This window comes from Trypanosoma brucei, chromosome 10 (genome assembly GCF_000002445.2).
Source record: "Trypanosoma brucei brucei TREU927 chromosome 10, whole genome shotgun sequence".
Taxonomy (NCBI): Eukaryota; Euglenozoa; class Kinetoplastea; order Trypanosomatida; family Trypanosomatidae; genus Trypanosoma; species Trypanosoma brucei.
Genome location: NC_007283.1, coordinates 2,317,986 through 2,343,437, shown reverse-complemented (window position 1 = coordinate 2,343,437; position 25,452 = coordinate 2,317,986). Strand labels below are relative to the sequence as shown.

General features: G+C 46.6%; 11 protein-coding genes across 11 annotated transcripts, besides 14 other annotated features; 1 reads left to right on the top strand and 10 right to left on the bottom strand.

Annotated features, from left to right (window-relative positions):
* Nucleotides 1-88: 88 nt before the first annotated feature.
* On the bottom strand, nt 89-4,309 carry Tb10.6k15.0690 (hypothetical protein, conserved; the record flags this gene model as incomplete). Its single annotated transcript, XM_818095.1, has 1 exon — nt 89-4,309. The coding sequence occupies one exon, from the start codon at nt 4,307-4,309 to the stop codon at nt 89-91; it is 4,221 nt and encodes a 1,406-aa protein (XP_823188.1).
* Nucleotides 4,310-5,626: 1,317 nt separating this feature from the next.
* Nucleotides 5,627-6,652, bottom strand: Tb10.6k15.0710 (hypothetical protein, conserved; the record flags this gene model as incomplete). Its single annotated transcript, XM_818094.1, has 1 exon — nt 5,627-6,652. The coding sequence occupies one exon, from the start codon at nt 6,650-6,652 to the stop codon at nt 5,627-5,629; it is 1,026 nt and encodes a 341-aa protein (XP_823187.1).
* Nucleotides 6,653-6,894: 242 nt separating this feature from the next.
* Nucleotides 6,895-6,928: a microsatellite.
* A 26-nt stretch (nt 6,929-6,954) lies between these two features.
* Nucleotides 6,955-6,984: a microsatellite.
* A 159-nt stretch (nt 6,985-7,143) lies between these two features.
* Tb10.6k15.0720 (hypothetical protein) lies at nt 7,144-7,626 on the bottom strand (the record flags this gene model as incomplete). The annotated part of the gene is made up of 1 exon (XM_818093.1): nt 7,144-7,626. The coding sequence occupies one exon, from the start codon at nt 7,624-7,626 to the stop codon at nt 7,144-7,146; it is 483 nt and encodes a 160-aa protein (XP_823186.1).
* Nucleotides 7,627-7,762: 136 nt separating this feature from the next.
* On the bottom strand, nt 7,763-8,095 carry Tb10.6k15.0730 (hypothetical protein; the record flags this gene model as incomplete). Its single annotated transcript, XM_818092.1, has 1 exon — nt 7,763-8,095. One exon carries the CDS (start codon nt 8,093-8,095, stop codon nt 7,763-7,765), a length of 333 nt encoding a protein of 110 aa, XP_823185.1.
* Nucleotides 7,779-7,805: a microsatellite.
* Nucleotides 7,891-8,052: a sequence feature (T-rich).
* A 75-nt stretch (nt 8,096-8,170) lies between the features above and the next one.
* Nucleotides 8,171-8,201: a microsatellite.
* Nucleotide 8,202: 1 nt separating this feature from the next.
* Nucleotides 8,203-8,244: a microsatellite.
* A 646-nt stretch (nt 8,245-8,890) lies between these two features.
* Nucleotides 8,891-8,937: a sequence feature (A-rich).
* A 237-nt stretch (nt 8,938-9,174) lies between these two features.
* Nucleotides 9,175-9,204: a microsatellite.
* A 1-nt stretch (nt 9,205) lies between these two features.
* Nucleotides 9,206-9,281: a sequence feature (T-rich).
* A 237-nt stretch (nt 9,282-9,518) lies between these two features.
* Nucleotides 9,519-9,544: a microsatellite.
* A 770-nt stretch (nt 9,545-10,314) lies between these two features.
* Nucleotides 10,315-10,336: a microsatellite.
* A 1,333-nt stretch (nt 10,337-11,669) lies between these two features.
* Tb10.6k15.0750 (hypothetical protein) lies at nt 11,670-12,167 on the bottom strand (the record flags this gene model as incomplete). Its single annotated transcript, XM_818091.1, has 1 exon — nt 11,670-12,167. The coding sequence occupies one exon, from the start codon at nt 12,165-12,167 to the stop codon at nt 11,670-11,672; it is 498 nt and encodes a 165-aa protein (XP_823184.1).
* Nucleotides 11,795-11,820: a microsatellite.
* A 213-nt stretch (nt 12,168-12,380) lies between the features above and the next one.
* Nucleotides 12,381-12,408: a microsatellite.
* A 674-nt stretch (nt 12,409-13,082) lies between these two features.
* Nucleotides 13,083-13,158: a sequence feature (T-rich).
* Nucleotides 13,159-13,190: 32 nt separating this feature from the next.
* Nucleotides 13,191-14,807, bottom strand: Tb10.6k15.0770 (protein kinase, putative; the record flags this gene model as incomplete). Its single annotated transcript, XM_818090.1, has 1 exon — nt 13,191-14,807. The coding sequence occupies one exon, from the start codon at nt 14,805-14,807 to the stop codon at nt 13,191-13,193; it is 1,617 nt and encodes a 538-aa protein (XP_823183.1).
* Nucleotides 14,808-15,186: 379 nt separating this feature from the next.
* On the bottom strand, nt 15,187-16,488 carry Tb10.6k15.0780 (hypothetical protein, conserved; the record flags this gene model as incomplete). Its single annotated transcript, XM_818089.1, has 1 exon — nt 15,187-16,488. The coding sequence occupies one exon, from the start codon at nt 16,486-16,488 to the stop codon at nt 15,187-15,189; it is 1,302 nt and encodes a 433-aa protein (XP_823182.1).
* Nucleotides 16,489-16,797: 309 nt separating this feature from the next.
* Tb10.6k15.0790 (hypothetical protein) lies at nt 16,798-17,271 on the top strand (the record flags this gene model as incomplete). The annotated part of the gene is made up of 1 exon (XM_818088.1): nt 16,798-17,271. The coding sequence occupies one exon, from the start codon at nt 16,798-16,800 to the stop codon at nt 17,269-17,271; it is 474 nt and encodes a 157-aa protein (XP_823181.1).
* A 1,137-nt stretch (nt 17,272-18,408) lies between these two features.
* Nucleotides 18,409-21,657, bottom strand: Tb10.6k15.0810 (hypothetical protein, conserved; the record flags this gene model as incomplete). The annotated part of the gene is made up of 1 exon (XM_818087.1): nt 18,409-21,657. One exon carries the CDS (start codon nt 21,655-21,657, stop codon nt 18,409-18,411), a length of 3,249 nt encoding a protein of 1,082 aa, XP_823180.1.
* A 400-nt stretch (nt 21,658-22,057) lies between these two features.
* Tb10.6k15.0820 (oxidoreductase, putative) lies at nt 22,058-23,062 on the bottom strand (the record flags this gene model as incomplete). Its single annotated transcript, XM_818086.1, has 1 exon — nt 22,058-23,062. The coding sequence occupies one exon, from the start codon at nt 23,060-23,062 to the stop codon at nt 22,058-22,060; it is 1,005 nt and encodes a 334-aa protein (XP_823179.1).
* An 898-nt stretch (nt 23,063-23,960) lies between these two features.
* Nucleotides 23,961-24,500, bottom strand: Tb10.6k15.0830 (hypothetical protein; the record flags this gene model as incomplete). Its single annotated transcript, XM_818085.1, has 1 exon — nt 23,961-24,500. One exon carries the CDS (start codon nt 24,498-24,500, stop codon nt 23,961-23,963), a length of 540 nt encoding a protein of 179 aa, XP_823178.1.
* Nucleotides 24,501-25,452: the final 952 nt, after the last annotated feature.

Below are 25,452 nucleotides of genomic sequence, written 5' to 3'. Positions count from 1 at the left end.
TTCAACTTTTGCTTCACTTCTTCTCCTACCTTAGAATTACTCCTCTATTTTGACGCACACTACCTGGCCTTTCCTTATTCGGGAGCAACTATAGCCCTGCTAACTTCTTCTGCTTCACCAACCCAACAAATTTCAAAAAGTTCGTTGCTGTACCCTCCGCTTTCACAAGAGAAGGGTGTTGAAGCAACAACGGTGAGTTCAGTAGTTCACTCGCCCTCCGCACCATAGGATCAAAGACACCAGCCGTCATCGGTGCTTCGTTTAGCTCAAACTTTTCTTCATTCGAGAGCGAGTCCATGAGAACGGCGGTACCGATTTGAAGGGCCTTCAGCAGCAACATCCATGGTTTGTACGCACCGTCACTTTTATCATCACCTTCCTCCTCATTGCATGCGGCAGATGTCAAGGAGTCGTGGTTACGGTCCTCTCCGTCGGTCATATCGTCTCCTTCGGAGAAGGAATTTCTGCGAAGCAGCGTTTCAAATACCTCAAGAAGCGCTTGTAGCGCTTCATAGCGGTCGGCCTTTAGGAGAGAATCTAGGAGCGCAGGGCACACCTTTTCGCAGTCACATAGAAGTGCTGTGACAACAGTTGAACGCAATGGTGAATACTTGTTAGAAAGTGTGGAAAATTCTTCACAACTTGCCACTAACATAACCCACTCCTCAAGAGCCTCCTCGTCGCAGGTGTAATTTGTATGTTTCATAAGGTCCAGCGCGTGATTTTGAAGCACCAAACCAACATCAGCCCCTGCCATAGCTGCAAACCGCAAAGCCTCAGTCCATAGCCGCGCCTCCATGAGTGCCTCCACGAAGCGTCTCAATGCAGCGGCGTACGCCGCTGGTGGCGGATTTTCTACCCACAAATCCGTGCAGTCCACACGTCGATTCGCCTTCAGGAGTTGCTGTTCACAATATGCCTGATAATGGCGACGCCGCACCCATGGAAGGTGCTCACGACCCAACGGCTCCCTCACAGCTGCGTACTCTGGTGTAAAAAAGCACCCTGTACCACTGCACGCACTAAATGTGGAAGATTCCTGAGCACCATCCAAGGGTTCGCTGTCTTGTACCTGAAGTGGAGCTATTGGAGAGATGAGTTCCACCGCGGTCACAGCCAGTGAAGTGAGTTCCACCACTGTTTCAACAACGTTCGCACGAAGCGATGAGCAACGTATGGCTGTGGTAAGGTCTGTCATCATCCGGCCGGCTTGCCCGTATGCGTGACGCTTGCAAAGGTAACGGTACAGGCCAATTGCTGCGCGCCATCGCAGTTGTTCTGCCTCTGTTGAACCGCTTCTGACAGCTAGTCGTGCAATAAACGAGTACCACTTGGACGTGAGAAGAGTGTCTAGTTCAGCACTACAGTGCGTGACGTCGACAAGGCAGTCGGTAAGTTCATCGGATGAAGACGCAATCTCGACTACCTCACCAATCAAAAGCCCAATCTTCTCCATGCACACAGTCTTTATATCAGGACCCACCGCGATCTGCTGCACATCTGCAATCGACCGGAACGCATCCCCAAAGTTGGGATCGTCGAGAGCCGCTCTCGCGAGAAACATGTGCGTATCTACGCGGAGTTCTGTGAGTGCCCGAAGGATCCCAGGACAGTCAAGACGTGACTCTTGAAGGTGCTGTCCGAGTTGAATCAGTTCCGCAAGAAACAGCTCACGAACTAGCGATGCACTAGCGCTCGCATGGTGTGAAGTACCGGGGTGCACAATGCAGCGAAGGAGCGCCACACGGTACACAGAGGCGATGACGGCACTTATTTTTCCATCGTTGGAGTCACCGCTATCGTCTAGCAGCGCCCACCACTCTCTGACGTCTATACCGTTGAAGGCAGTTTGAAATGTGCTGTCGTTGTATATGGCCAACCCACAGTCGAGCAACAACGCTTTGGCAACTGGCACAGGACAGTTCACCAAGTGAAAGGTGGTCGCCAGGCACATAGCAGCTAGTTGTGAGGGACATGACGTCCGGCCTACCTCGATGCAGCGAATAATTCGGAAGTGTTGCAAGCACGGATAACGACGACTAAGTAGATTGCACCAAGTTGCACAAGCTTTTGGACCGCGAGCTTCATTGCAGGCCCTTAGCCTGTTTGCCACCCGGACGGCAAAAAGCACATCGTTTCCCTCCGCTTCCTCGCCCACCGTAAATTGTAAAAACAACCTAATGGCATCGTCAACGACCGTTTTACGCACTTCAGGTACGATGGTTGCTGTTGAAGGGCCTGTGACGCTTACGGAATGGTACGCAGCGGACAAAAGTTCAAGAGTAGCGCGGACGCGGGCAATCTCAGGACTCGTTCGGTAATCAGGGTCCGACCCCATCCAACCAATAAAAGAGCATGTAAGGTAAGCAACGCGCAACAAGAGATCCCGTGCGATGGTATGTTGAATAAAGTGTCTCGAGTAGCTACAGAACGATGCCTTCCTTGTGGAAACGTCAAAAAACATAGTTGCGTGTTCGATGGCGGCCTTGATAGCGTCCTCGTTTACAAATCCGGAGGGCGTATACCCCTGTAAATGTGCGGCACTGCGCAGTAATTGAAAGCCACCCAGGGTGGATGCGACTGGAACACAATGCACTGCATTGATCAAAAGGGCCGAAAGGTGATCCGCGGCCTCTGCACATGAGGCAGCCAGTTCTATGCCCTCATAAAATGCTTCAAGCTTTCCCGCCGTCGCACATCCGCTTTCTCTAACCACCGTAGGAATCAGATGAAGGGATGCAAGTGGTAGTGTGCAGTGCGTCGTCGCCGCAACCGGCCTCGTAACGGCAAAGGCAGATTCCAGCATCTCCTCGAGCGGACTCATATCACTGGTGAGTACATGAGCTCGTACGCTCTCATCAACCTTTTCTACCAGTACCATTTCTTCTCCCACAGCCGTAAGCGCATGCAGCGGTTTAGAATGACAGAAGAAAGTCTGGGCCTCCCTGAGTGAAGAATAAGCACAAGAACCACTGATGGAACCGCCATCTGCATCCAACTCCTCCTCTGCATCAATGATTTGCAATATGCCTGACAAGCCCTGCTCATTGGCATGCATGAGTGAACCAACAGAAAGCGAACAACGAATACATGCATCCTCCTCTGCCCCAATACCCCACAAAAGGGAAAGACGTGTTGGGTTTATGGCAACACACCCCAAAAGGGTGCTCGTGGACGAAGGTGGGAGGATCGTCATTTTGACTGTTTTGGGATCATCACCGCTTGTTGATGCGATGGGTATCCGAGCCCACAAGCACTGCCGAATTTCCTTCCTACCAAAACTGGTGACAACATGCACGTCATTACCGATAAGCGCGGACCACTGAAGTGCGTGACTAAAAACCATCTCATCCTTTGTTAGGGCACACTCTGACGCTGATGAAATGGTGGACAGGGAGTCATCGTACAATCCTATTGAGCCATTAGAGCGAAGAATGGCAAAGTAGTGGGTCAGCTGCACGGAACTCACGGCGATGTACCGCCGGTGGCTCTTTTCCCTATGATCTTGCGACCACGTGAGGAGCCATGACGGAAGTAAACTGCCGCCTAAAAACTCCCCATCGCTATCACTAGTTCCACTTGCATCTTTGAACTCATGCTCAACAAAGGTACCATCACTGGCTATTTCCACACGCCACAACCTGCAGCCGTTACTTAACAGAATGACAGAAAGCAGCCCATCGGCGGCGGCGGCCTGCGGCAGGCTCGCAATAACCGAGGCACACAATGTGGGTTCTGACCCGTTTCCCTCTTCGTCATCGACGTTACCTCCATTGCCATTTGACTTCGCCTGAACCACTGACGCATCATACTCAAACGCCGCCGCCACACCCGAGAAGCGCGATGTTAGTACTGCTTGTTCATCCGGAACAATAAGCAATTGGCTGTGATGATCACTACTCCTTTGCAGCTGAATTTGCAAAGCCCCTGCTTCGAGAAGAGAAGTTACCCACGACACGGCAAACACCGCCTGATCTCGCACGTGTGTAACACCACAGGCAATAATAGTGTGCCGCGGTGATACCAGCTCCACTGACAGTTTACGGGAAGAATAACTCATATCTCCGACTGTGCTTCCCGTTAGCAATATGTGAACCAGCGGCTCATCACGATCCAACCACCACAAAAGTGTGGCGCGCAGTGATGGAACCGGAATCGACCCGCTACTGGGGAAATCCATCGCCTGATATGAAACAACATTGTCAGCTGCGGTACGTGCAGGTGCATCACCCAAGCGATCTTCAAGAGTTGTGCGTACGTGAAGTGCACTGGTAGCGTCAGCACCATCGAAGAAAAGGGTGCTCAACATTATATTGAGGTAATGGCAGAGAGGAAACGGAGTGCGGAGGCGGTGTTCGCACCCTTCACAAGATATAATACCCGTCCTCTAGAAAAAAAGGGTATGTGTCAAAAATGTATTCGCTGTTAGCCCTCGGAAATCGACAAAAAAGTAAGGAGTATAAATCTTTCCCTTCTGCTTTTAATTCACCGTTTGGATGCACCCTTCCTTCGGGAGCCCTTTCCCCTACGTGTGAATAACCCAAACACAAACACGCCCACAAACAGTAGAGTGACAAAAATTGTGAAAACGGGAAGAAGATACGGGGAGGGTACTAAGTAACCGTGGGACAAACAAAGAAAAAAAAGAAGAGGCGGCAGCAAATCATCAGTTACAACATCGAGCAGACACCACAAAGTTACTTGATTTTCCCGCATGAGGAACAATAACAGTGAAACAAAGGAACAAAAGGGCGGGAGAGGCACCAAAAGAAAAAACAAGTGTACTGGATATGATACAGACTTCAGGAACCAACCATTGGTCCATCCATGGCCACTTGCTCTTGCATGGGCCAAAACAACACGGTATCAACCTCTCGCGGAGTCCTGCCGTGAAAGAAAAATACATCAAGATAGTAACGACATAGAAGAAAATACACAAGGAAAGAAATAGAATGCGACGCCTTGGTGGGCTCTATCTGTCCCTGTGTCTGATACCTAAACAACTGCCCAAAGAAAAACACTCTCAACACCGCACCTCCTCCACCAAGAAAAAAAAAGAAGAAAAGAAAAAACATAAACACATACACACATACGTTACCGAATCAGACCTTCTACTCGCATGTTCCCCCACCAGCGGTCCAACCCTTATTTCACCTATTTTTGTTTTATTTTTTTAAAGGCTCTTAAAGTGCTGGGACGTGGTGTTGGTGATGTGGAAGGGAGAAGGTACACACGATTGTTTGCAAGTACGTATTATCGACTAGGCCTCCGACGAGCAAAAATGAACAAATTGACACGAACAAAAGAAGAAGGCTTTTGTGCTTAATTTACATGATACGGTGGGATATTCTTGAGCACTGTTACACACGCCCGAGCAGCACAGATTTCCCAACCTGCTTAGTTTGATGGCCCTCTAGTATAAAATGTTTCGGGCTTTTTGTTTCCTCTTTTAAACAGAAGTATATACAGCCTTGTCAACGGCCCTGAACACCTAGCGGAAGTTCGCACCATCACTTCAAATTTCTTTTTCCTCTCTTCACACTTCCTTATATTTCTTCCTTCCATCATTACTCCATCCCCGTCCCGGATTGTACGCCAGAAACCATCTCAGAGCCTGAATTTACATTTACTTCGGCTTTGTCCCAATTTTTGGTAATGTGCACGAATCGACTAAATTGTCTAAATGTTGCTTCCTTGCCCTTATCCCAAATGCGCCGGACTCTGCGCTCTCCACCAGCACAGCAGTTCCGCTCGTATTTCCCTTGGTGTTGCTGGCGTGTTTCAGAAGAATAGTTCCCGTTTTACTCCGAACAATGTTCTGGTGAAGTTCCAACTCACGCTGTGCATTCAAATACCGCCTCAGCAAGATGTAAAGTTCCCTCTTTCGGGCCGCCTCCATCTCCGCTCTGCGCCTTTTAGCTTTTACCTCAAGCACGTGTCGTTCTTGTTCATGCTTCTGCCGCATCATCGCCTCACGTCGCTCAAGCAGTTCCACCTTCGCCTGGACAAACCTCTCGGCATCTCTTGCCTCGATAGTATCGGCTTCTTTTTTTTTCTTGTGGGCGCGTACGTATTCCCGCTGGGACGCGAGAATGTGCTCTACTGCGCGCGCGTACAACAACCCCCTGCTACACTTTGCTGCGTGCGGGTTTAAACTGTTGACCTCCTCATAGAAGGACTGCAGCTCTGCATTTTGGCGCTCAATAAGCGCTGTTTCCAACCGCAGTTGCTCTTCCTCCAATTCATCTATTCGCATGTTCCACGCATGGTGAAACTCCTGAACCTCTTCACGGTGTAAAGTTTCAATGGCATCCCGCTCCTGCCTTTGAAGCTCCGTCAAACCACACACGTGGCGCGTCTCCTCATCTAACCGCATGTACCGCAACACCCGCTGCACGAGGTCTGCTTCAACATATTGCGCACGCCTTTCACAGGCCTGTCGATACGTTCTTAAAATGCACATGTACTCCACCGTTAAGGCCTCATTGCGACTTCCATTCGCTGCCAAATCCTCCAGTGCTGCGCGGGCTTGAGTTTCAAGTGCTTCAAAATCCTCAACATCGGGGGAAAACGCGCCCGTATTGGATGGATTAAACCCATCAGCCGATGCAGCCCGCGTAAGGGCTCTAGCAGTTTGTGAGTTTCCACTCATTCACACAGTCACACAAGCCGAATGGCGGTATTGAAACGGCAATGACAATAATAATGGTAATAACAGCGAGTGCCTCTACCAAACAATTGTCCAAAAAAGAAAAAAAATGAATGCGCGAGTACGGAAGGAGAGATTGTTTCCCTCTTTCCTTTTTTCCCCTTTCTTTTGGCCCGTCCTCAGAAACTGACGGCTACGTCTAAAATCAAAACAAAGGAGAAGCGTGATATGTAGTTTCTGGTTAAATATATGTATTTATTTATATATATATATATATATCGCTCTCCCCCTAACTAATGAAAGGGGAAAAGAAAAGGGAAGAAAAGAAAAAAAAAACGGAATCCCCACCGTTAACAAGTCCAACTGGGACTTCCTACCCACCTATAAAAAAACACTACCTTCCAAAGAGCCACAGGTGTTTAAAGAATAAAAAAGAAAATACGAGACAGAAAATGAGTACTTCCCATTGAGTGCAAGAAATATATAGAGCGGAATCACGTAGCAAAGTATGACGAGAAGGGGGGAGGAAAAAACATGAGGAGTGAAACATTTAATACAGGAACCAAAACATATGAATGGAATATCCCATGATATTGGTGTGCGTCCCCACCAACGAAAAGGAAAAAAAAGGAAAAAAAAATCGAAGTCAACAGACAGTAAATACAAATGATCGCACGGTGAAAAGGAAAAAAATGAGTAACAAAATGAGGTAAGGTGCCCCACAAGGTCACAGAGGAAAATAAAAACCACACCAAAGTGTATATGATTGTGGTTAAAGAAACATTAAAGTATGAAATACAACAAAGGCACATATGCTCGGAAAAATAAATAAATAAACAACAACAATAATTAAAAAAAAAACACACACACACATCCCACGCACCCTCACAATCAGCATTCATTCCCTTCGATTGCACATCCATTACCAACTTGACGGTATTAAAGTAATAACGGGTCAAATAATTTCTTCCCCGCATGTGCGAAGCCAAATATTTTCCCCGCAATCACACAACACACGCACACGCCCACTGATAGCCGTTACATCGCCGCCGCTCCCGCCAACAAATGAGCCAAACACATGTGAACTACGGAATGCAGCAGCAGTTCCCGCAGTTACACGAGGGGTAACAAAAAAAAAAAAGAAAAAAGAAAAAAAGTGAAGGAGAAAACGGGGAACTGTAGGGGCGATGCGGTACAAATGTTACGGCAATCAAACGAAAGGGTACTACTGGCGGCCACCGAAAAAAAAAAGAAAAAGAAAAGCATAACGGAGAGGAAAGAATAGAGAAAATGAAGGAAGAGGAACAAAAATAAGGGATCGCAACCCCCGTAGATGAATTTGCAAAAGGAAGAAAAAATGGAAAGGAGTAAAAAAGGTAAAAGGAAAAAAAAAAAGAAGGGAACGCGGCAATACCACGTTGAATTGCTCGGATGCGGCAGCCGCATCGTCGGCTGAAACTCGGCAATAAGCACGAGAAATGTTACCAGTAAATACAGAGAGAAAAGGGAAAGGAAATGTAGACGCACACACACACACACACAAACACACGCAATATATATATATATATTTATTTATTTATTTATTCATTTATTTAATAAACAAGCAGAAAATAAATAGATAAATATATACATAGACACACAACTCAGTGATGAGACTCTCTGGCGAAGTGCCGTCACTTCTTTTCCCCCCTTTTGAAGTGCGTCTTCAAGTGAAAAAGGGAGAAATTCAGCACATTTTTTAGGGGTGCGTCGGCAGGCCAAAATTTTTTTAAAAAAAAGGACAAGAGGGGCACCACTCACTGAAAAAGTATATCTAAATGATACAAAAAGAAACAAAAAAAAACAGGGGAAAATAACGAAAAGAGAACAAAAATTTCCCTCACAATAATAAAGAAAAAAGCGCCAGTACCCTTCTACACGCGAGTGAAAGATTATTTTTTTTAAGACTTTAAAAAAAATGAAAAGGTAAAAGAAGGGGAGGAACGGGGGAGGCAAAGAAGTAAAACAGAAGTGTGGTTAAACTGAAAAGATGAAAAATATAAAAAAAAATACCACATCCTTCATGTCATCCCCTGCTACCCACTTCATATGAACCCGTCCACTTCACCCTCCCCCTCCTCACCAAACAAAAATAAAAATTCGCTAAAAAGATGGAAGAAGAGACGCGAAAGAAAAAAAAAACGAGGTGTGCAAAAAAAAAAAAATGTAGTGCACACAAATGTTTGCACAGTTGGATTACTGTTTTTTCTATTGCTACTGTTTTCTTTTCTTTTTTCTTCTTTCTTTTTAGTTGCTACTGTTGTTGCTTATTGATTTCCCTTCTGTCTTCACAGCCGTTGCTCATGTTCTCCTGTCTCCCTTATGGAACGTAGAAATTACATGCACCACGCAAAGTGTCCACATTTATGTGGCGCCCGCACTTTACCGGAACCTTTTAAAAATAAACACCTCTCAGAGTGATTACAGCTGCTCATTTCCAACCGAACCGTGCAACATATCCGCGCGTGGCCACGCTACCGCTCATAACACACACACACACACACACACACACACACGAAAAAAACAAAGAAAAAGAAAAAAAACAAAAAGAGAAGTAAAACAAAACCAAATGACACACAAAAAGAACAAACAACAGGTCAGTTGAAAGTATAAAGCGTTGAACACGGGTTATGGACCAGCGGGCAATTAGGAGAAGCGTGCCAAAAATATAAAAATAAGGCACCGGAGGGATGACGATGGCAGTGCAAAAGACAACGGCGTGTGGGTACGAAAAAGAAAAAAAAAGAAAAGAATGAGTGAACGAATGAGTGAATACTGAAAAATCGGCAAACAAACGAAGGTGAAGGCATCCCTTTGCTCCTTCACCTTCTTACTATCATTATTATTATTATTATTCCTTTGTTTGCCTATGAAAAGTTTCTATCCTCTTATTACTTTGATTTTGCTTCCTTCCGAAACAAAAAAAAAAACACGCATACACAAAGACATATATGACCCTCTCGTCCTCCACCGAATTAAACTGTTTAGTGAAAAAGAGGAAAAAAAAAGAACGATTTCTCCTCTTCTACCGATCATGTGAAAACAAAAAAGAATGGTAATGTGGGACGTCATTTCATGGCTACAACAAAAGCATCACACAAAAGATGAAGTCTGCGATTAAAAAAAAAAAAAACACCTCACCTCCGTCTTCCTCGGGATCGAGTTCGCTCAATTTAACCCCGACCATTTCTGGAAATTACCTTACAGAATCACGCACGCAAAGGCAAAATGTAGCACCACAAAAAGAAAAAAGAATGTAAAGCAAGCACCAAAGTAATTTTATTTTGTTCTTAATAAGAAAATGCAGAAATAGAAATGTGAAAGGGTCTGGAAAATAAATAGAAAAGGTAAAAGAATTTACTACTATAAGCGGCACACATACACACACACAAAAAAAAACTTGTATATATAGACGGTGATAGCAATAACAATAATGTGTTAACCGTTGAACACAAAATCACACTGCAGTCACAAATCCTTTTTTTTAAAAAAAAAATGCCGTAACAACTACCGACAAATGTGGGAGTTGAATATTCTGCAGCGTAGAAGGATTCAACCACGTACGCAAAAACATGCAGATGTATGTAAGCGGGAGGGGAATGGATCTTCACACCAGCAACATGTTCATATATATATATATATATATATTACACCGCTTTCTATAGTATCAGGGGAATGGATATAAGGCTACGGCGACAAGGGGCGTTTGTTGCACTTTGCATGGTGCGTAGCGTCCCGCTTTCCCCTTTCCTTTTCTTTTGGAAAAAAAAAAGAAACGGACTTACAGCCGCCCATCCCCATCTTTTATTGATGCACCACACCACCAATCAGGACCTCTGGGTAACCCCCACGGCCGCCCTCATTGTCCACCCACCATTTTACTTCGTTTTCACACACATATACGTAAATACATAAATATATAAACACATATATACCAGACAAACAAAAACAGCAAGCGAACAATTCATTTATGAAAAAAAAAATCAGCTGACAGATTCCCTTTCTCCTCATCCCCCTCCCCCTACACACACGAGTTTCGCTTCCGTGTTACGCCTCTTTTTCCCCTTTCCTCTCTTCTATACGTCACTTGCCACTACTCCGCATTCCACACGAATGTGAAAAAAAGTGAACCCTAGAAGGGGAAAAACAGCCATAGAAGGGGGAGAAACAAAAACAAAAAATCACTAAAAAAGGACAAAAAAGATTTGTACAGCAATGGAAAAGGCAGTACGTTTATTGGGCACCGATGTAAATCAATGAGGGGTAATAAACGAGGGTCTAAATAGTGTACGGTAATAAAGAAGAGGACATAGCGCGAACAAGGCAACGATAACAACAAAGATTGGCCTTATTGTTGCCGCCTTGCCTAACCATTACTGTCGTTTTTTTTTGTCACTCGAGTTGGCGGTGTGAGACAACGACAGGCTCATCAACTCCTTTTTATAACTATTTTCTTTGCCTTATTATTCCCTTCCTCCCCTACACACACACACGTAGCATTCATCCATATTTCTCCTCCTCACACAAACACATTACTCGCAACGTTTATCATGTTATTTTTCCCTTTATTTTTCTCTTCTCTTACTTACTTTCTCATCACTCGGCTTTACCTTTTTCTCTCTCTTTCTTTATGCCTTCTTCTCCCATACCTCCTCTCCCTGTGTTCCGTCACCCATACTTCACGTAGAGTGCTCTGGAGTAAACCAAAATGGCTTCAGAAACAACAGTAGCAGAAGCAGGGACAAAAGAAAAATCGAACAATTCCCTGACTTTTCTTTCTGTTAATAATAATGATCATTGTTTACTTCATCTTTTTAAAATTCTGTAAAACCAAAAAAAAAGTGAGGGGAATAGAGAAACTGACGGGCATGAATATACACCCCGGGCTACAATCACTTAATTCTTCGCTTTTCCTTCCCTTCTGTCCTTCCTTCTTTCATTCCCACCGTAAGTAAATATATAAAGGGGTGTCTAAACGGAACTATTTAAATGCAAGTCGTGCTGTGTTATGCCTAGTCAAGGAGCAAAGGTAAAAACAAAAAAATGAACCAAACGAGCAAAACCAAAATGTGCAGGGAATAATTTCTGCACGCGTAGCATATTTGTTATATATATATATATATATATACATAACACGCCCTACCGCGACGCCTTCTTCTTCTTTCCCACACAGCCACCACCACATACGCGTACGGCAAGGTAAAAAGATATGCAGCATGTGGTGGGACCGAACTGGAAGGGGAGAAAGGGAGCGGAAAGGGGGCAATGTTGCGCGAACAAAGTGTAAGCACAGTATCACATACATGCAGTACGAAAGGAAAACAATAAGATGCTCAGCTTGAACTTCTCCTCTGAGGGAAATTTTCATCCACATGTGTTTTTGCCTGTGGTAAGAAGGATGGAAACTGTACACTGAAATCATATGCTTTCCTCTACATAGACGCACACGGTCCCCTCTTGTTTCCCTTTCGTCCTGCATCGTGAGTGTGCGTGCGGGATAATCTGTGTTCTAACATGAAGAAAAAACTAACAACGCAATAGATAACAATTAATTTTAGTGAAATAAAACAACAACACCAACAAAAAAACAAAACCGTAACCCTGAAACCCTTCCGCTCTCCCCCCCCCACCATACACAGACACACACACCTTTTAATCCCACCCTCACTGCGAAAGATAGAGAAATGCGCCCTTAGTTGGCCGGTTGGTTGGTTGGTTGGGGGAGAAACGAGAGGAAGAAGAAAATGTTTTCCCCTTTACTCTTGTTACATTTTAGTTCTTTTACTTAATTATTTACTGTCTCTCCTCACCTCTCTCTCTTTCTCCCTTCTCTTTAATAATAACAATAAAAAAAAGTGGTGCCACACCAGCTAAGTGACCACCCATTCGGTGCCGCATAAATGAAGTAGAGCAAATAAAGTAAAAAATGAAATGCAGCCAAGAACCATAATCGGCAGTAGAAACTCGGTGAAATCAGCTTCTCAACCTGGTGAAACAAAACATGGAGCAGAAAGGGAAGGAAGTAGCCAGCCGTTTTGCTCAGAAGCTTCCATATTTCTTGTTATTACCAGCTCACACATATATATTAGTACGACAGCACTCCTTCCGATGTGTGCACTTACGATTAAACATACTGTAAAAGAAAAAAAAAATGTCACCTCTCCCCCTTCACGCGGTTACAACAGCAAACCCTCCCCCCCCCAAAAAAAAAAAAAAAATTGTCTCTTAAGATATCCTCAAGTGGTATTCGTCAACCATCCCCACCTACACGAAAATTCGGCGGTCATCTCACCCGTCCACGTTCGATAATGGAGTGGGATGGGAAGAGAAATGGAGGAACGCGATCAAACGCAAAGAAACAAACATATGCCTCTGTACGGGCGTATGGAGAGGTAGTAAAGAGAAAGAAAAGAAAGAAAATGATGGGGAAAGTGAAAAAGAGAGTTTACAAAGACAAAAGAAAAAAGAAAGTAGCATCAACTGACCCCTTTCCCCTTTCATCTCAGGCTTTTGAGGAGGCGTAAAGCACCGGTCCCATGGGGTTTCCCACAAGAACCTTGTACATTGACGAAACTGCAGCACACGGCGCGACACGTACCATTTGTAATGAAGCAGGTCCAGGTGGGTCAGCCGCCATCATTCTGTTGTCACGGTTGCGGCTATCATTTCCAAAGCGCGCGCCAATGCCACTCCGTCCAGCGCTAGCCGCTGCATTGTTGGGGTAGTTCGGGGGTGCGGGAGCCCCCGTGCATGTCCTCGCCCCTACAAATAGCGGTGGTACATGAACCTGTTGATGAACTTGAGCAGGTGCCGAATGGAGGGCGGTTACCGTGTTGGGGTACGCAACAGGTGGAAGAAGCAGGTGTAAAGGCGAACCGGGTATGCTGGAGGCCAGTGACGGTTGCGAAGAAGTTATCACGACCCCAGTAGGATGGCCAACAACCCCAACAAGAGGTATTCTAGTACAGTCGCTTGGAGGAAAGGAAAGCTGCTGTCGGCGCTGCGACTGAGCGGCAAATCCAGGTCGCTTCTCCCATCGAGCAACACTGACACCGGAAGACGCTGCGTTGCATGATGATGAAACGAAGTCAGCGGAGGGAGACGATCCACATACGCTGCTTTCTTCATCGCTACCCGCCCGAAATACGGTAGGCTCGATGTGACCCCCATGTACACAATGCTGCGTAAAAAAGGGATGACTTAGGGCGTCAGAACAAGATAACCTTCTTCTCTCATCTGGTTCAAGGAGCCTCGAAATCAAGTTCACAAAAGCTTCCTCCTCCGCTAGTAGCTGACCTGACTTACAGTTTTCCGCAGTTTTGCTACGTAGCTTGAGAACGAGGTGGCGTATATTTGTTTCCGCATCCACCGCATTTCCCCTCCACACAACACTCTGAGCAGGATAATCCGCACCGCACATCGACCTCTCTTGCCGCGGCAATCCAACAGTGTGGGATATCAGGCTCAGTAAATCTTGTGGGTTCGCCCCATAAAAGAGCGGCTCTCCCGTGTAAAGCTCATACAGTAGACACCCTACACTCCATGAGTCAATACGATGTGTGTAGGGAACACATAGCATAACCTCGGGCGCACGATACCAAAGTGACTGGATGTCGTAGTATCTGTTATCACGAAACTGACGCACCGCTCCAAAATCAATAAGACAGGTTCCTTTGAAATCTTGTTCTGTGTCGTGGTGCACAGTGGGAGGACGAAGCATGACATTTTCCGGCTTAACGTCGCAGTGCATGTATCCAATATCATGGAGCGCTGCAAGCGCCCGAAGAACACGCCCTGCAATGACGTGCACGTCACGCAACGGCAAAGGACGGTATCCCCTCCCTTGTAGAATGTCCAACAGGCTCATTTGGAGAACCTCAGTCACAATACAAAGACACTTACGATGCTCAAAGTATCCTAGCATGTTCAACGTATCTCCGTTGTTTACCAGGGCCCGCAGCACTCCAATTTCATTCATAGCTGCGCGGCGGTACGCGGGGTCACCCCGTGCAACCTTGATGGCTACTTGCGCCCCAGTTTTTGTGTCGTGACAGAGTAAAACTTGCCCATAGGTGCCCTTTCCCAGTGCCTTAAGTACGGCGTAGCGGTCACCTAGCATGGGAAGTAAGCCACGAGTTGCCGTCACTTATTCCGCCTTATTAGTGCTGTTTTCTTTTGTTCTACGACTGGCTCAATAGATGCACCCCGTAACCGTTGATATTTTGAAATACGCCGCTGAAATAGCGTCTGTTCACCAAACCAGAGCCCCCCCCCCAAAAAAAAGAAAGGAAAGGAAAGAGAACGACATAACACAAACCTCTCTATGCGCCGCTACCGGCCATCAAAAGCAAACCACAAAGTTCCGGGCGTGACCTCTCACGCCGGAGGCCAACTGTAACTGAAGCGCGCACTAAAACCTTACGGCGCTGTATACCACCACCACACCTTCATGGCGCGGTAGAAACACAAACAAGCCCAGGGGGAAACGAAGTACATCTTTATAGCGTGTCACGCGAAAGAGCGGTAAGTGTTTTGAAGTCCACGCGCCACACAGCGACAGCATAGTCTCCACCCGCGGATGCGAAAAGGTACACGTCTTTATCCTTTTGATCGTTTGTACTTTGCTTGCCACTGCAAGAAACGGTGCCACCATCACACCAACGGGGGCGCCGCACGTCATATCCAAACAATGCGCAGCCCGCTACATTATCTGGTGGCATTGCAACACTGTTAACAGTAGAATTGTGAAAGGTTAAAATGGAAATAACCCGGCCCGAACCTTCATCAAACAGACGCAGTGTGTGATCCCAGGAGCCAACGACCACTAGATGGCGCTGCAATGCCACACACCCTAAACCCTTTGAGAGGGTGACTTCCCACCTCAAAACGAGAGAGATATTCGTAACAGTAGCACTCCCAGCGTCGTCTCGAGTCTCCGCAGTGCTTTCGACTACTGTATAGCACTGAAGACGGCCCTCAGCCGATGTTACGAGAAGCGCAGCACCGGACCACACACACGCAACTGCTGTTTCCGCAAAAGCACGAATTATCGCCAGCTGCAGGCCGCACGTACTGTTGAGTGAAACGTTCCCGCTCTCAAACGCAACTGCGATGTGGGTCGAATCTCGAAAACTAATACACATTATTGTACCACATTTCGCCAGGGTACCGGCAGCAGAGAAAGACCGCGAACAATTAACTTTTAACCCTTCACAAGACAGGGGTGTTCGAGAAATCAAACAGACATCCCATAGGCTAACAATTCCATTGCTGTCATGCGGAACTGCGAGTAGAAACTTAGTTGGGGAGGAACAGACAGAAGGCACCGGGCAGAACCCGTGCTGCGGTACATCAATTGTATGCAGTAGCTCCACAAACTTCTCAGTCTCCAAGCCGCATTCCTCACCACCAAATCCACTATCAAAATCGCATAAGCGAATTTTCCACACATAAAGTTGTTGATTTCGACATTGTGTGTAAAACCAAACCTCCGTAGTCTCTGCACTGTCAGCGACCGCTTCTGTAAAGGAAAGGAACCCGACCTGCAGCACGCCATCCCCAGCCGAAGAAGAAAATGACCCCTCCGTTACCATCTTCGTGCTCCCTCTCACGGTTTGGACCGGATGAAACGAAAACAGAGCCTCACGCAGCTCCAAATCCCACAACCTAACTATTCCGTCGACGTCGCCACTAAGCAAAAAGTTGGCAAACACCCCCTGGCCGTCCAGAGCGCAGGTCGAAACAGCACTACAATGCTGCTTCAGGACGAACAAGGGTTGGTGGGCCCGCGACGACGACATAAATAACAGTACACCTTCGCTACGAGAAAACCGTTACACGCAGCCCAAGAGCATGCAAACCAACTGCAACCATATCAGTAGAGAGGTGCAAACAAAATAGAAAAGAAAAGCAGAGGCTGCATACGGAGATGCAGTTGCTGAGTTACAACGACTACATGCACCTTCCGCTTTGTCCCTGTGGGGGTAGCGGGAAAAGAGCATATCCATGCAGCCACATCCTTATAGAAGGTGTTGAAACGCAAACAACGCCTTTGTACTACGGGTCGTTTGCTTCCGACTACCATTCATATGTGACGTACGGCGTTCACGATGTGTCGAGTGAAAGGGAAGACACTTTTTCGCTTTGCGCTACTCACGGTACCACATACTGCGCTGGAAAAACAAAAACGGCGGCCATTTACACTAAACTACTGCCATTCTTGCATTCGCACACTGAACCAGCGACCATCACGGTCGCAACCAAATGTCCCGCCAATTCAACGCCCTACACTGCTATCTTCATATCAAGAACCCACAACGCAGGCGAAAACTGCAACATGCCCTCCACGTAACATACGGTTCGACCACTCAGCGAGTGCAAACAAAAAGTGCGAGGCGGGGCAGCAAAGCCAGTGCACCCGAAGTTTTCATAGCCTCCAAGGAGCAACCAGCGTGAATGGTAACGAAGGACGGCACACCGTTTGGTCACACCATGACACTAGCCACAACAGCGAAATCCAACCGCAAAAGCCCCCAAAAAAGAACAAAGACTTTGCAACCAGTTGGGCAAATTGCTCGGTGTAAACTACAAACCCATTACTCAAAAAACGACAGCACAAGTGACCGCACCGTGCCGCGGTGGGCATAACAAGTGTCGCCGTGCAGACCAAAAGGGAAATTAGCGAGTAACATTTGCCGAGTTGATTCCGAATCCTTTTCAGTTTGATACACAAATACAAGTATCAAAAAGGTATATGCACCATAGTACACCCCGCAACCCCACTAACCCCGCACTTTTCTCTTACTGACTGTCTCTTTTGGAGGTGCAGCATACCTTGGGAATGATATTGTCGAAGAAGTTTTGCGGTTTACCCCCTCGTGCACAAGAACATCAACAAAACCTTCTTCATTTGCGGCCTCAGAGTTGAAGCGATTGATTCGGGCACAGTTCATCCCTTGTACGTCTGGGTGACCTCCTTGTGACAAAATCAAAGAGTATCTCGTGTAGCCTATGAAGAGCTGCAGCTCATTCTGCGCACTACTCTGATTATATCTTGGAACACACACCAATTCGAAAAAATAAGGACGGCAAGTTTCCGTCTTAACGACTAAACAAGGAACTATCAATCTCTCACGGAACTTTTTGATGCAACCGGCATAAACAAACCAAAATACAGCACCACCAAACATCTGCACGTGCCCCAAGACTCAGCTTTTGTACACGAAGAAGTGGCTTACAAACCAGCGGCCGGTTCATCGGGAAAACACACGACAACAACAACTCAACGCAGAAGTGATACGGCAAGGAGGATATGTGGAGGTAATAATGTGCCTTGGCCGCAGCATGTGCGCGGCTTTCAACTAAGTATCAGAAAATTAGAAATGAAGAAAAATAGCAATACGTTGAAGCGGCAAAAGGGTATTTAACTTGGGATCATTCTCACTTTTTGTAGTTTGCACGGTACACAAGGACATATTATTGGTCTAGGTGTGAGTAAGTTGTAATGAGTAGAACTCTGATTTCAAAAAAAAAAAACAGTACATAATTCTGCATTTCCTCTGAATGCTTGCAGCAGCTTTTACTACCTTTCATTGAGATATACATGCTATTGTTTTTACATACCTTCTTGTCGCTGTTTTATTTTTCTCCAAAATATGCTCGGTTGCTTTCTACTCGTGTTCTAGAAAACATCAGGAAAGGGTTTTCTGTTCGTGCTCACGCTACTCTTTCACAAGAGCCCGAACCGAACTTTCGTAAGCCTTAAAAGCGTCAATCCCAACTTTTTGTTCTTGCGATATCGCGTAATCAGTACTGCGAAACTGAGTCTCATCATTTACTTCTTCAAGACGAATAGCCCTCATGTCGATTCTTTCGTGATTTGCTGTCTCATTAACGCGCAGCAGACTTAATATTTCCTCCCAAATTTCCTCAGGTACATTTGTTCCCTCAAGCAAAAGCGTATGGATCTGGTGGTTAACCTTTAACACATTGTACAGTGCTTCCCCCCCAATTTCACCGATTGGGTTATAGTCCAAGTATATTGCTTCAATACGAGGAGCCTGCAGAAGTGCGTCAGCAATCATCTCACACCCGACATCCGTTATCATATTCATCCCAAGGTCAACAGCACGTATGGAGCCGCACTCGACCATCACTTCGCACAATAACCGGACATCCTCATCGTTTAGTTTGTACTGTTTCCCCTTAGAATTCAAATTGATCGTTTTATCCGCAAGTCTCCCCTTTCTATGCTTCAGCAGGATCTTTTTCAAATCGATTGAGCCTCTGTTAAGGTGCAGAAGCTCGTTTAATTTGAAAATCACTTCCTCAGGTATTGGATTTCCCTCGAGAGACAAGGTAGTTACGTAATCGTTTTCCGCGAGGCACTTAACAAGCTCATATCCACCAGTTTCATCTATCTCATTGTGCGACAGGTTAACAGACGTTATCTTGGGACAGCTGGATAACGCTTCTGCAATAAAAGGAACGCTATCACTCGTTAATTTATTGTTAGACATGTCGACGGAGGTAATGTGTTCGTTGTTCACGATTGCCGCGCAGAGAAGATGGCAGGCTGCATCGGTAAAAGGTAAAACCGGGTCTTTGAAAACCAGCAGCGGTATTACTTCGTTTTCGTTGATAGACGTTAACAAGGGTTTGAGTGATTTCGGTTGTGCGTTAACCATTAGTTCTTGGTTCATCCTGCAAAATACATCGGCAGACACTCTCTCTGGGACGATCACCTCCCGAAGCGTTGCATTCGCCTTTACAGTATTTGTCAAATTGATTATCCCCGTCGACGTTACTTCAGTACCACGAAGATTGAGGATTTGAAGCACGCAGTTCTTCGACAAAAGTCCCTTTGCGAGTTCACCGAGACCTTCGTCGTCGACTGGGTTGAGAGAGAGATCGATATGACAAATACCAGAGCCTTCATGAGCCAAAAGCTTGCCAATGCTTTTACATCCCTCCGTTCCAACACTGTTACCTGACAAAATTAATTCCCTGACAACCGATATACCACGAAGTTGCACGCACAGGGTATTAACCGATTCGTCGGTGATGGGCCGGGGACAATTCTTTCTTGCCAAATCAAGTTTAGGTGTTTTAATACTTCCGTCTCTCAGCATGTACATCACGTCCTTAAACCCCCTTGGTTCTTTGTTCATGTCAGCAGCTTCAGCAATTTTGGTGCGCAGATCCGAAGTAACGGTTGTCTTCTCAAATAAAATGCTTGTCAACGCGTAGTTAAACCTCAACGTATCAACAAAATCTCCAGCACCAACATCGGTTATAGAGTTGTTTGAGAGGTTAAGGTGTTGCAGTGAAGCGTTGGTGCGAAGAGCGTGGGCCAAACGCTGTGCACCACGGTCGGTGATCGAATTACTCTCAAGATTCAGCTCCACGATTGTGCTGTTCGTCATTAACATCTCGCATAAATACGTCACCCCTATATCACCAACTACATTCTTCGACAAATCCACAGTGGTTACAACCTTATTCAGTACCAAAGCATTGCACAGTATCCTAACTGAGGTGTCGTTACAGTACTCTTCACCTGTTTTCCCTGAAAGAGCCACCTTAGTTACGGAAGCCGGTCTGTTTTCAATGTCACTTACAATTGTTTGAACAGTTTTTGGTGCCTGGTTAAGAAGAATCAATTCATCAATCTCGCTCATGCAGTCCCCCGACAGGAGGTTGTTGACGAGATTAAGAACTTTGATTGTAGGATTCAGCTGCAAGGTGTTCAGTATGGAGGTTTCTGCTTCGTCATCAATCCTGTTATTCGCCAAATTTAATTCCTCCAGTACCCCTTGCTGGTGGAGGCGCTGGAAAAGAACCTTTGCACCGCGGGACGTAATGTTGTTGTTCGCAAGGCCAAGAATACGAAGGGTCTTGTTTTGTTGCAATGCCGCAGCCAGAAGTTCCGCCCCCTTATCACCCGCAGAAGTGTTACCCAGGTTAAGCTCCAACATAATCGTGTTGAGTTTCAAAACTGGGGCCACAAAGCGCGCCGCAGTCTGCGTAAGCCTTTCCCACTGAAGGTTAACACTTGTACATGATGGATCATTGGTACGTATTGCAGCAACGGCTCTTTTCAGGCAAGATGGCTCTTTGTTGAGTTCGCACTCGTGTGCAATGGTGGAACGAACGCTGGAGGTAACGGATGTGTCTGAGACATCAAATGAGGTAATTACATCATTGGTGTTAAACAACGTTTTTGACATTTGTTGCATTCCGTAATTGCTGATACGGATATTTTTACTGAAAGATATTGAAGTTATCGTTGGGTGATGCAAAAGGTCGGCGCGCTCAATAAACTGAGAGACGCCTGCATCTGATATATCATTGTCACTTAGGTCAACGTGAGATACAGCACTGTTCTTCAGTAAATCACCAATCAGTGTGGCTCCAGCATCCCCAGCAGCGCATCCAGAGACGATCAGACTCCTCAATGCATGGGTATCAAGTATGAAAAAAGTGAGAAGACGCGGGTCAATCTTGTTGATGTTCATACCACTTATATCCAGCTCCTCGGCTTCACCGGCCAACAAAGATTGATGTATTTCCTTGGAATGCTGGTCCTGTTTGGCCAGCAGTGCCAAGTTGTTTACAACGGCTGACGAACACTGGTTTCCGCTAACATCAAATATTGTTGGATGAACCTGGTTGTTGAATATGGAAATAAATTCTCTTGCACCAGCGTCATCTATCAGATTTTCGTTAAGATACACTTCTTTGATATTCGAATTCTTCTTGATATAAGTACACAGCAGCGATGCCCCTGCGGATGTTATTTCATTTTTGGAAAGATTTATATTCTCAATCCGCACAGGAGACAATTCCATCGCCGAAATTAGAGTATCCAGCTGGGAGTCATTCATTTTTTCTCCACACCACTGTACATTCGTCACGCCTACTCTTGCTACCTGACATATCAGGTCGTTGAACGGTTGTGTTTTCTCCATTCTGCTTTTCTTTCTCTGTTTCGCACCTTAGTCGACCAACAATTCTCTTTATCCTACTATGAAAATTTTTTAAAAAAATAGAAGAAAAACAAGCTCAGGTCAATGAATGCGGCGTGCAGTGCCGCATACAACGGCACACCCATTTCGTTTTGTATTATTTCGTGGACCGCAGGCTCCTCCTCCGTAAAATACAAAAGACGTCCCTGTAAGGTGAACATGGGGAAAAGTCGGTTCAAAGTGAGATTTCAAACAAAGGATCTGTCATATATATATGTATATACTCTTTGGAGCCACACGCACAGAGACAATAATAAGAATAATAACAGAGGACCACCATCCATTCACCTTCTCCCTTGTTAGTGCAGGGCTGCATCACAACCAAACGCACATAGAAAGATAATCAAATCTCAACGATGACCTTTCCCTTATTCCGCCTTTCGTACATATACTCCACCGCATCAGCCACAGCTTCCAACCCTTTAAACTTCGAAGGGTCAATACAGCTCTGTAGTGTTCCTTGTTCGTACATCTGACAAAGCCGTGAAAAGTGTAGTTTCGCATATTTGATATAATGTGGGAGAAAAAAAGTGTTGAGGGACGCGCTTTTTGACAAGAGACGCATTGGCAATGGTGCTTTACCTTTCTCAGAATAGTCCCAGCTACCTCCGTTACTATACCCAGAAATGCCCCCAATAGAGAGTACGCGGCCGCGGAGGGAAATGTTATCTACCACGACATCCAGCATGTCACCTCCCACAGATTCGTAGGCAACATTTACACCCGTTGGCATAAGTTGTTTCATTGCCTCACCAACTGACTCACGTTCCCCAACAATAACATGATCACACCCTAGTTCCTTCAGCATGTTTTCCTTACTGCAGGAGGAAGTCACTCCGACAACAGTACAGTCGTAGACTTTCTTCAATATCTGCACGGCGAATTGTCCTGTCCCTCCACCAGCGGCCGTAACAACCGCTAATTCCCCCCTTAACGGCTTCAAAATCTCACCTATTGAAATAGATGCGGTCGTCCCACTGAGATCAAGGGGCAGATACTCACACTTCAGTAAAGGGACCTTCTTAGCAGATCTGGAAGGAACCACTTGATATTCACAGAAAGCACCGAAGGCTTGCGTGACTACAACATCACCGGCACAAAACTGTTTGATACCATCACCCACTGCAACGACTTCACCGAGGGCCTCGAAGCCACAGTCAAAGGGAGGTACAGTCCCTGGCAAGTATTTCCCTGAAGTGAAGTTGATATCGCTAGCGTTAATGCCAACAAACCGGTTTTTCACCAGAAGCTCAGTTGACTTAAGATAGGAAGGGATAGGAGATGACAGAACCTCAGTAGCTTCACGGAAGTTTGAGGACAGTCTCTTCGCTACAATTTTCCTCTGCATGCCAGTGGGCTGTCAGCTTTAAAAAAAAGACTTTGCTTTCTCCTCCTTGTAAATAAACGGTAAGGAAGATAAGAACACCAACGCCTACATGGACGCGAACATTGGCGATTGTACACATATACGGGCATCATCTGTAGCACGACTAACCTTAAGCGTCATAAAGTGGATAACCCGAAAAAAATGTTAGCAAAGACAAAGTGGCATTTACCAGGAGCTCAAAGCACCCGCTGCCCTGAAAGGGCGAAAGCGCAAAGAGCGAAACCCGACTGGAGCACACGTATCCCGACACCGATCGCTAACAGTTTAAACGACCCGAATATTCACGGGATGCACCTGCGTCTCTCGGTACTCGAGGGCGAACCGCCACAACTAGCTGTAAAAAAAAAAAACTGCAACACGGCAAGCTAGGAGGGTGGCGCCTTCGTCACACACCTCGGTAGCAGAAACAGCCGCTAGGCCGTACCCCCCCCCCCCCCCCCCCAACACACACACACACAGACACACCTCAGGAACTTCTCATGCCGCCCCAACCTGTCCTCAGCAAAAGAAAAGAGAGAAACTACATCCCCTCCCGCCGAGAAAAAAGAAAAAGAAAAAAACACACAAAGAGCAGCAATGGGGCAGCCAACCACCGTACACACAAGTAAGAAAAATGGCGACCGCGGGGAGCCAGGAGGCCCGCACTGCAAGGAAATGCGTAGGAGGCTCACCGGGTCACCGGTGCGGTTGAGGCGAGCGCACCGCCAAGACGAAGAGGAGAAGAAACCTATGATCAGTAGAAGTTAGCGTCGGCAGTTACCTGATCAGCCGGTGGAACACGAAACCCTCGACGAACTGGGGAGACGTACCAAGCGACAGGGCCAATGCGGGAGCTCCTTACCTGTAAAACCCCCTCGTTTCACTTTAGGAAGGGTAGCCGGATAAATCGACCAACGCGCAGAGCGGGAGGGAGCAGACAACCGTGAAAGCGAAAGAGTGACAACCATTCTCCGTTCGTAAGGCAATTCGTAAGCAGCGGAAGTTCGGACACCGACTTCGCCATTGACCTTTGATGCCAGAATAACGCACCATCGGGAGGCCAGATCGTTCCTTGGGGGGCGCACCCCCTCCAGGAAAATGAAGGTGCAACGGTTACGCGTGAAAAGATGCTGGGATCGAGCACCGCGGAGTGCCGTGCAACTGGAAAAGGGCGGTGCTGCGACACAGCCGCCATCCAAAACACTGAAAAAACAACGAGGAGGATACCAAGCCCCACTCGTGGCAAAAGGATGTACGGGAGGGAGGGTGGAAGCCACAAATTCCTGAAAAGGAAAATTTCGGACCGAAGGACAGGGTGTGTCGAGTGGTGAGAACCCCAGCCAAAGGTGAATGGCACCAAATAGGGCCTATCGAAAGGGAGGTGGGTCACTCGTCCGACATAACCTTGCTGCGCAAGCATGTTGCTTCCGCTGGGGCGCGGCTGCACACAGTTTTCAGTTTGGAGATGGTTGTTTTCCTCTGCCTACTGAAAAAAAGGGGAACCAGAAAGAGTTGTGGAAAGCGAGATTTTTGGCCGATTAGACAACGCCGAGGTGTCAGTTCTTCTGATTTGAGGGCCAAATATCACTATATGCGAAACTGTGGAGCTGTCAGGTGAAACGAAATCCTGCTGTCACAAGTGGCTGCAGGATGACGAAGAGGCGAAGGAGACGAAAAAAAAAATCAGTAGTAGTTGATAAGTCCGTCAAGGAGTGGTTGTGGCCTCGCGTTTTCCAGAGGGTCGGTAAAAGCAAGAATATTATTGGCAATGCCAACTACGTTGCCGCAGCGGCAGGGCGTGGCTATTTTCTGAAGCAGGGGATTCCCATCTCTTGCGTGTATCCCACTTTGACGAAATTTGGGAGGGCTTGCTAGCACCGTCTTCTGGGGCAAGGGGCCACGGTAACGTTATCAATCCACCCTGCGACAGCAAATGCTCTTTTGCCTTTTTCGTTTCCTTGGAAGTTTGCTTCTTTGCTTGTCCCTCGTAGCCGCTGTCGTTGAGCAAGGATGCCGGGGAAGCCCCAGTCCAATTTCACATGGATCGCAGCGGAATAGTTGGGGTCTGCCTCGCTAAAGGAGCTCGTGTTTTCAGTGGAGCTCTGCGGTTGAGAAACTGGCGTCTGTATTTTACAGGCCGGTCCAACACCGTAGAAATTTGCTTGACTCCGAGGCGCCGGGCTCAAGTTTGCTGAAGATGCCGAGATAGAAGAGGAGGGCTCGAGGGGAATTCGATGATTGGCTGGTTGGAACCATTTGGTTTAAGGGGAAAGTGGGAGGGACTGCCATACAGAGGCGCGCGAGTCACAAGCACACCGGGGTGGGAGGGGAAGAAGGCATTTTTTTCATCAACAGCAACTCGCTAGGGAAGT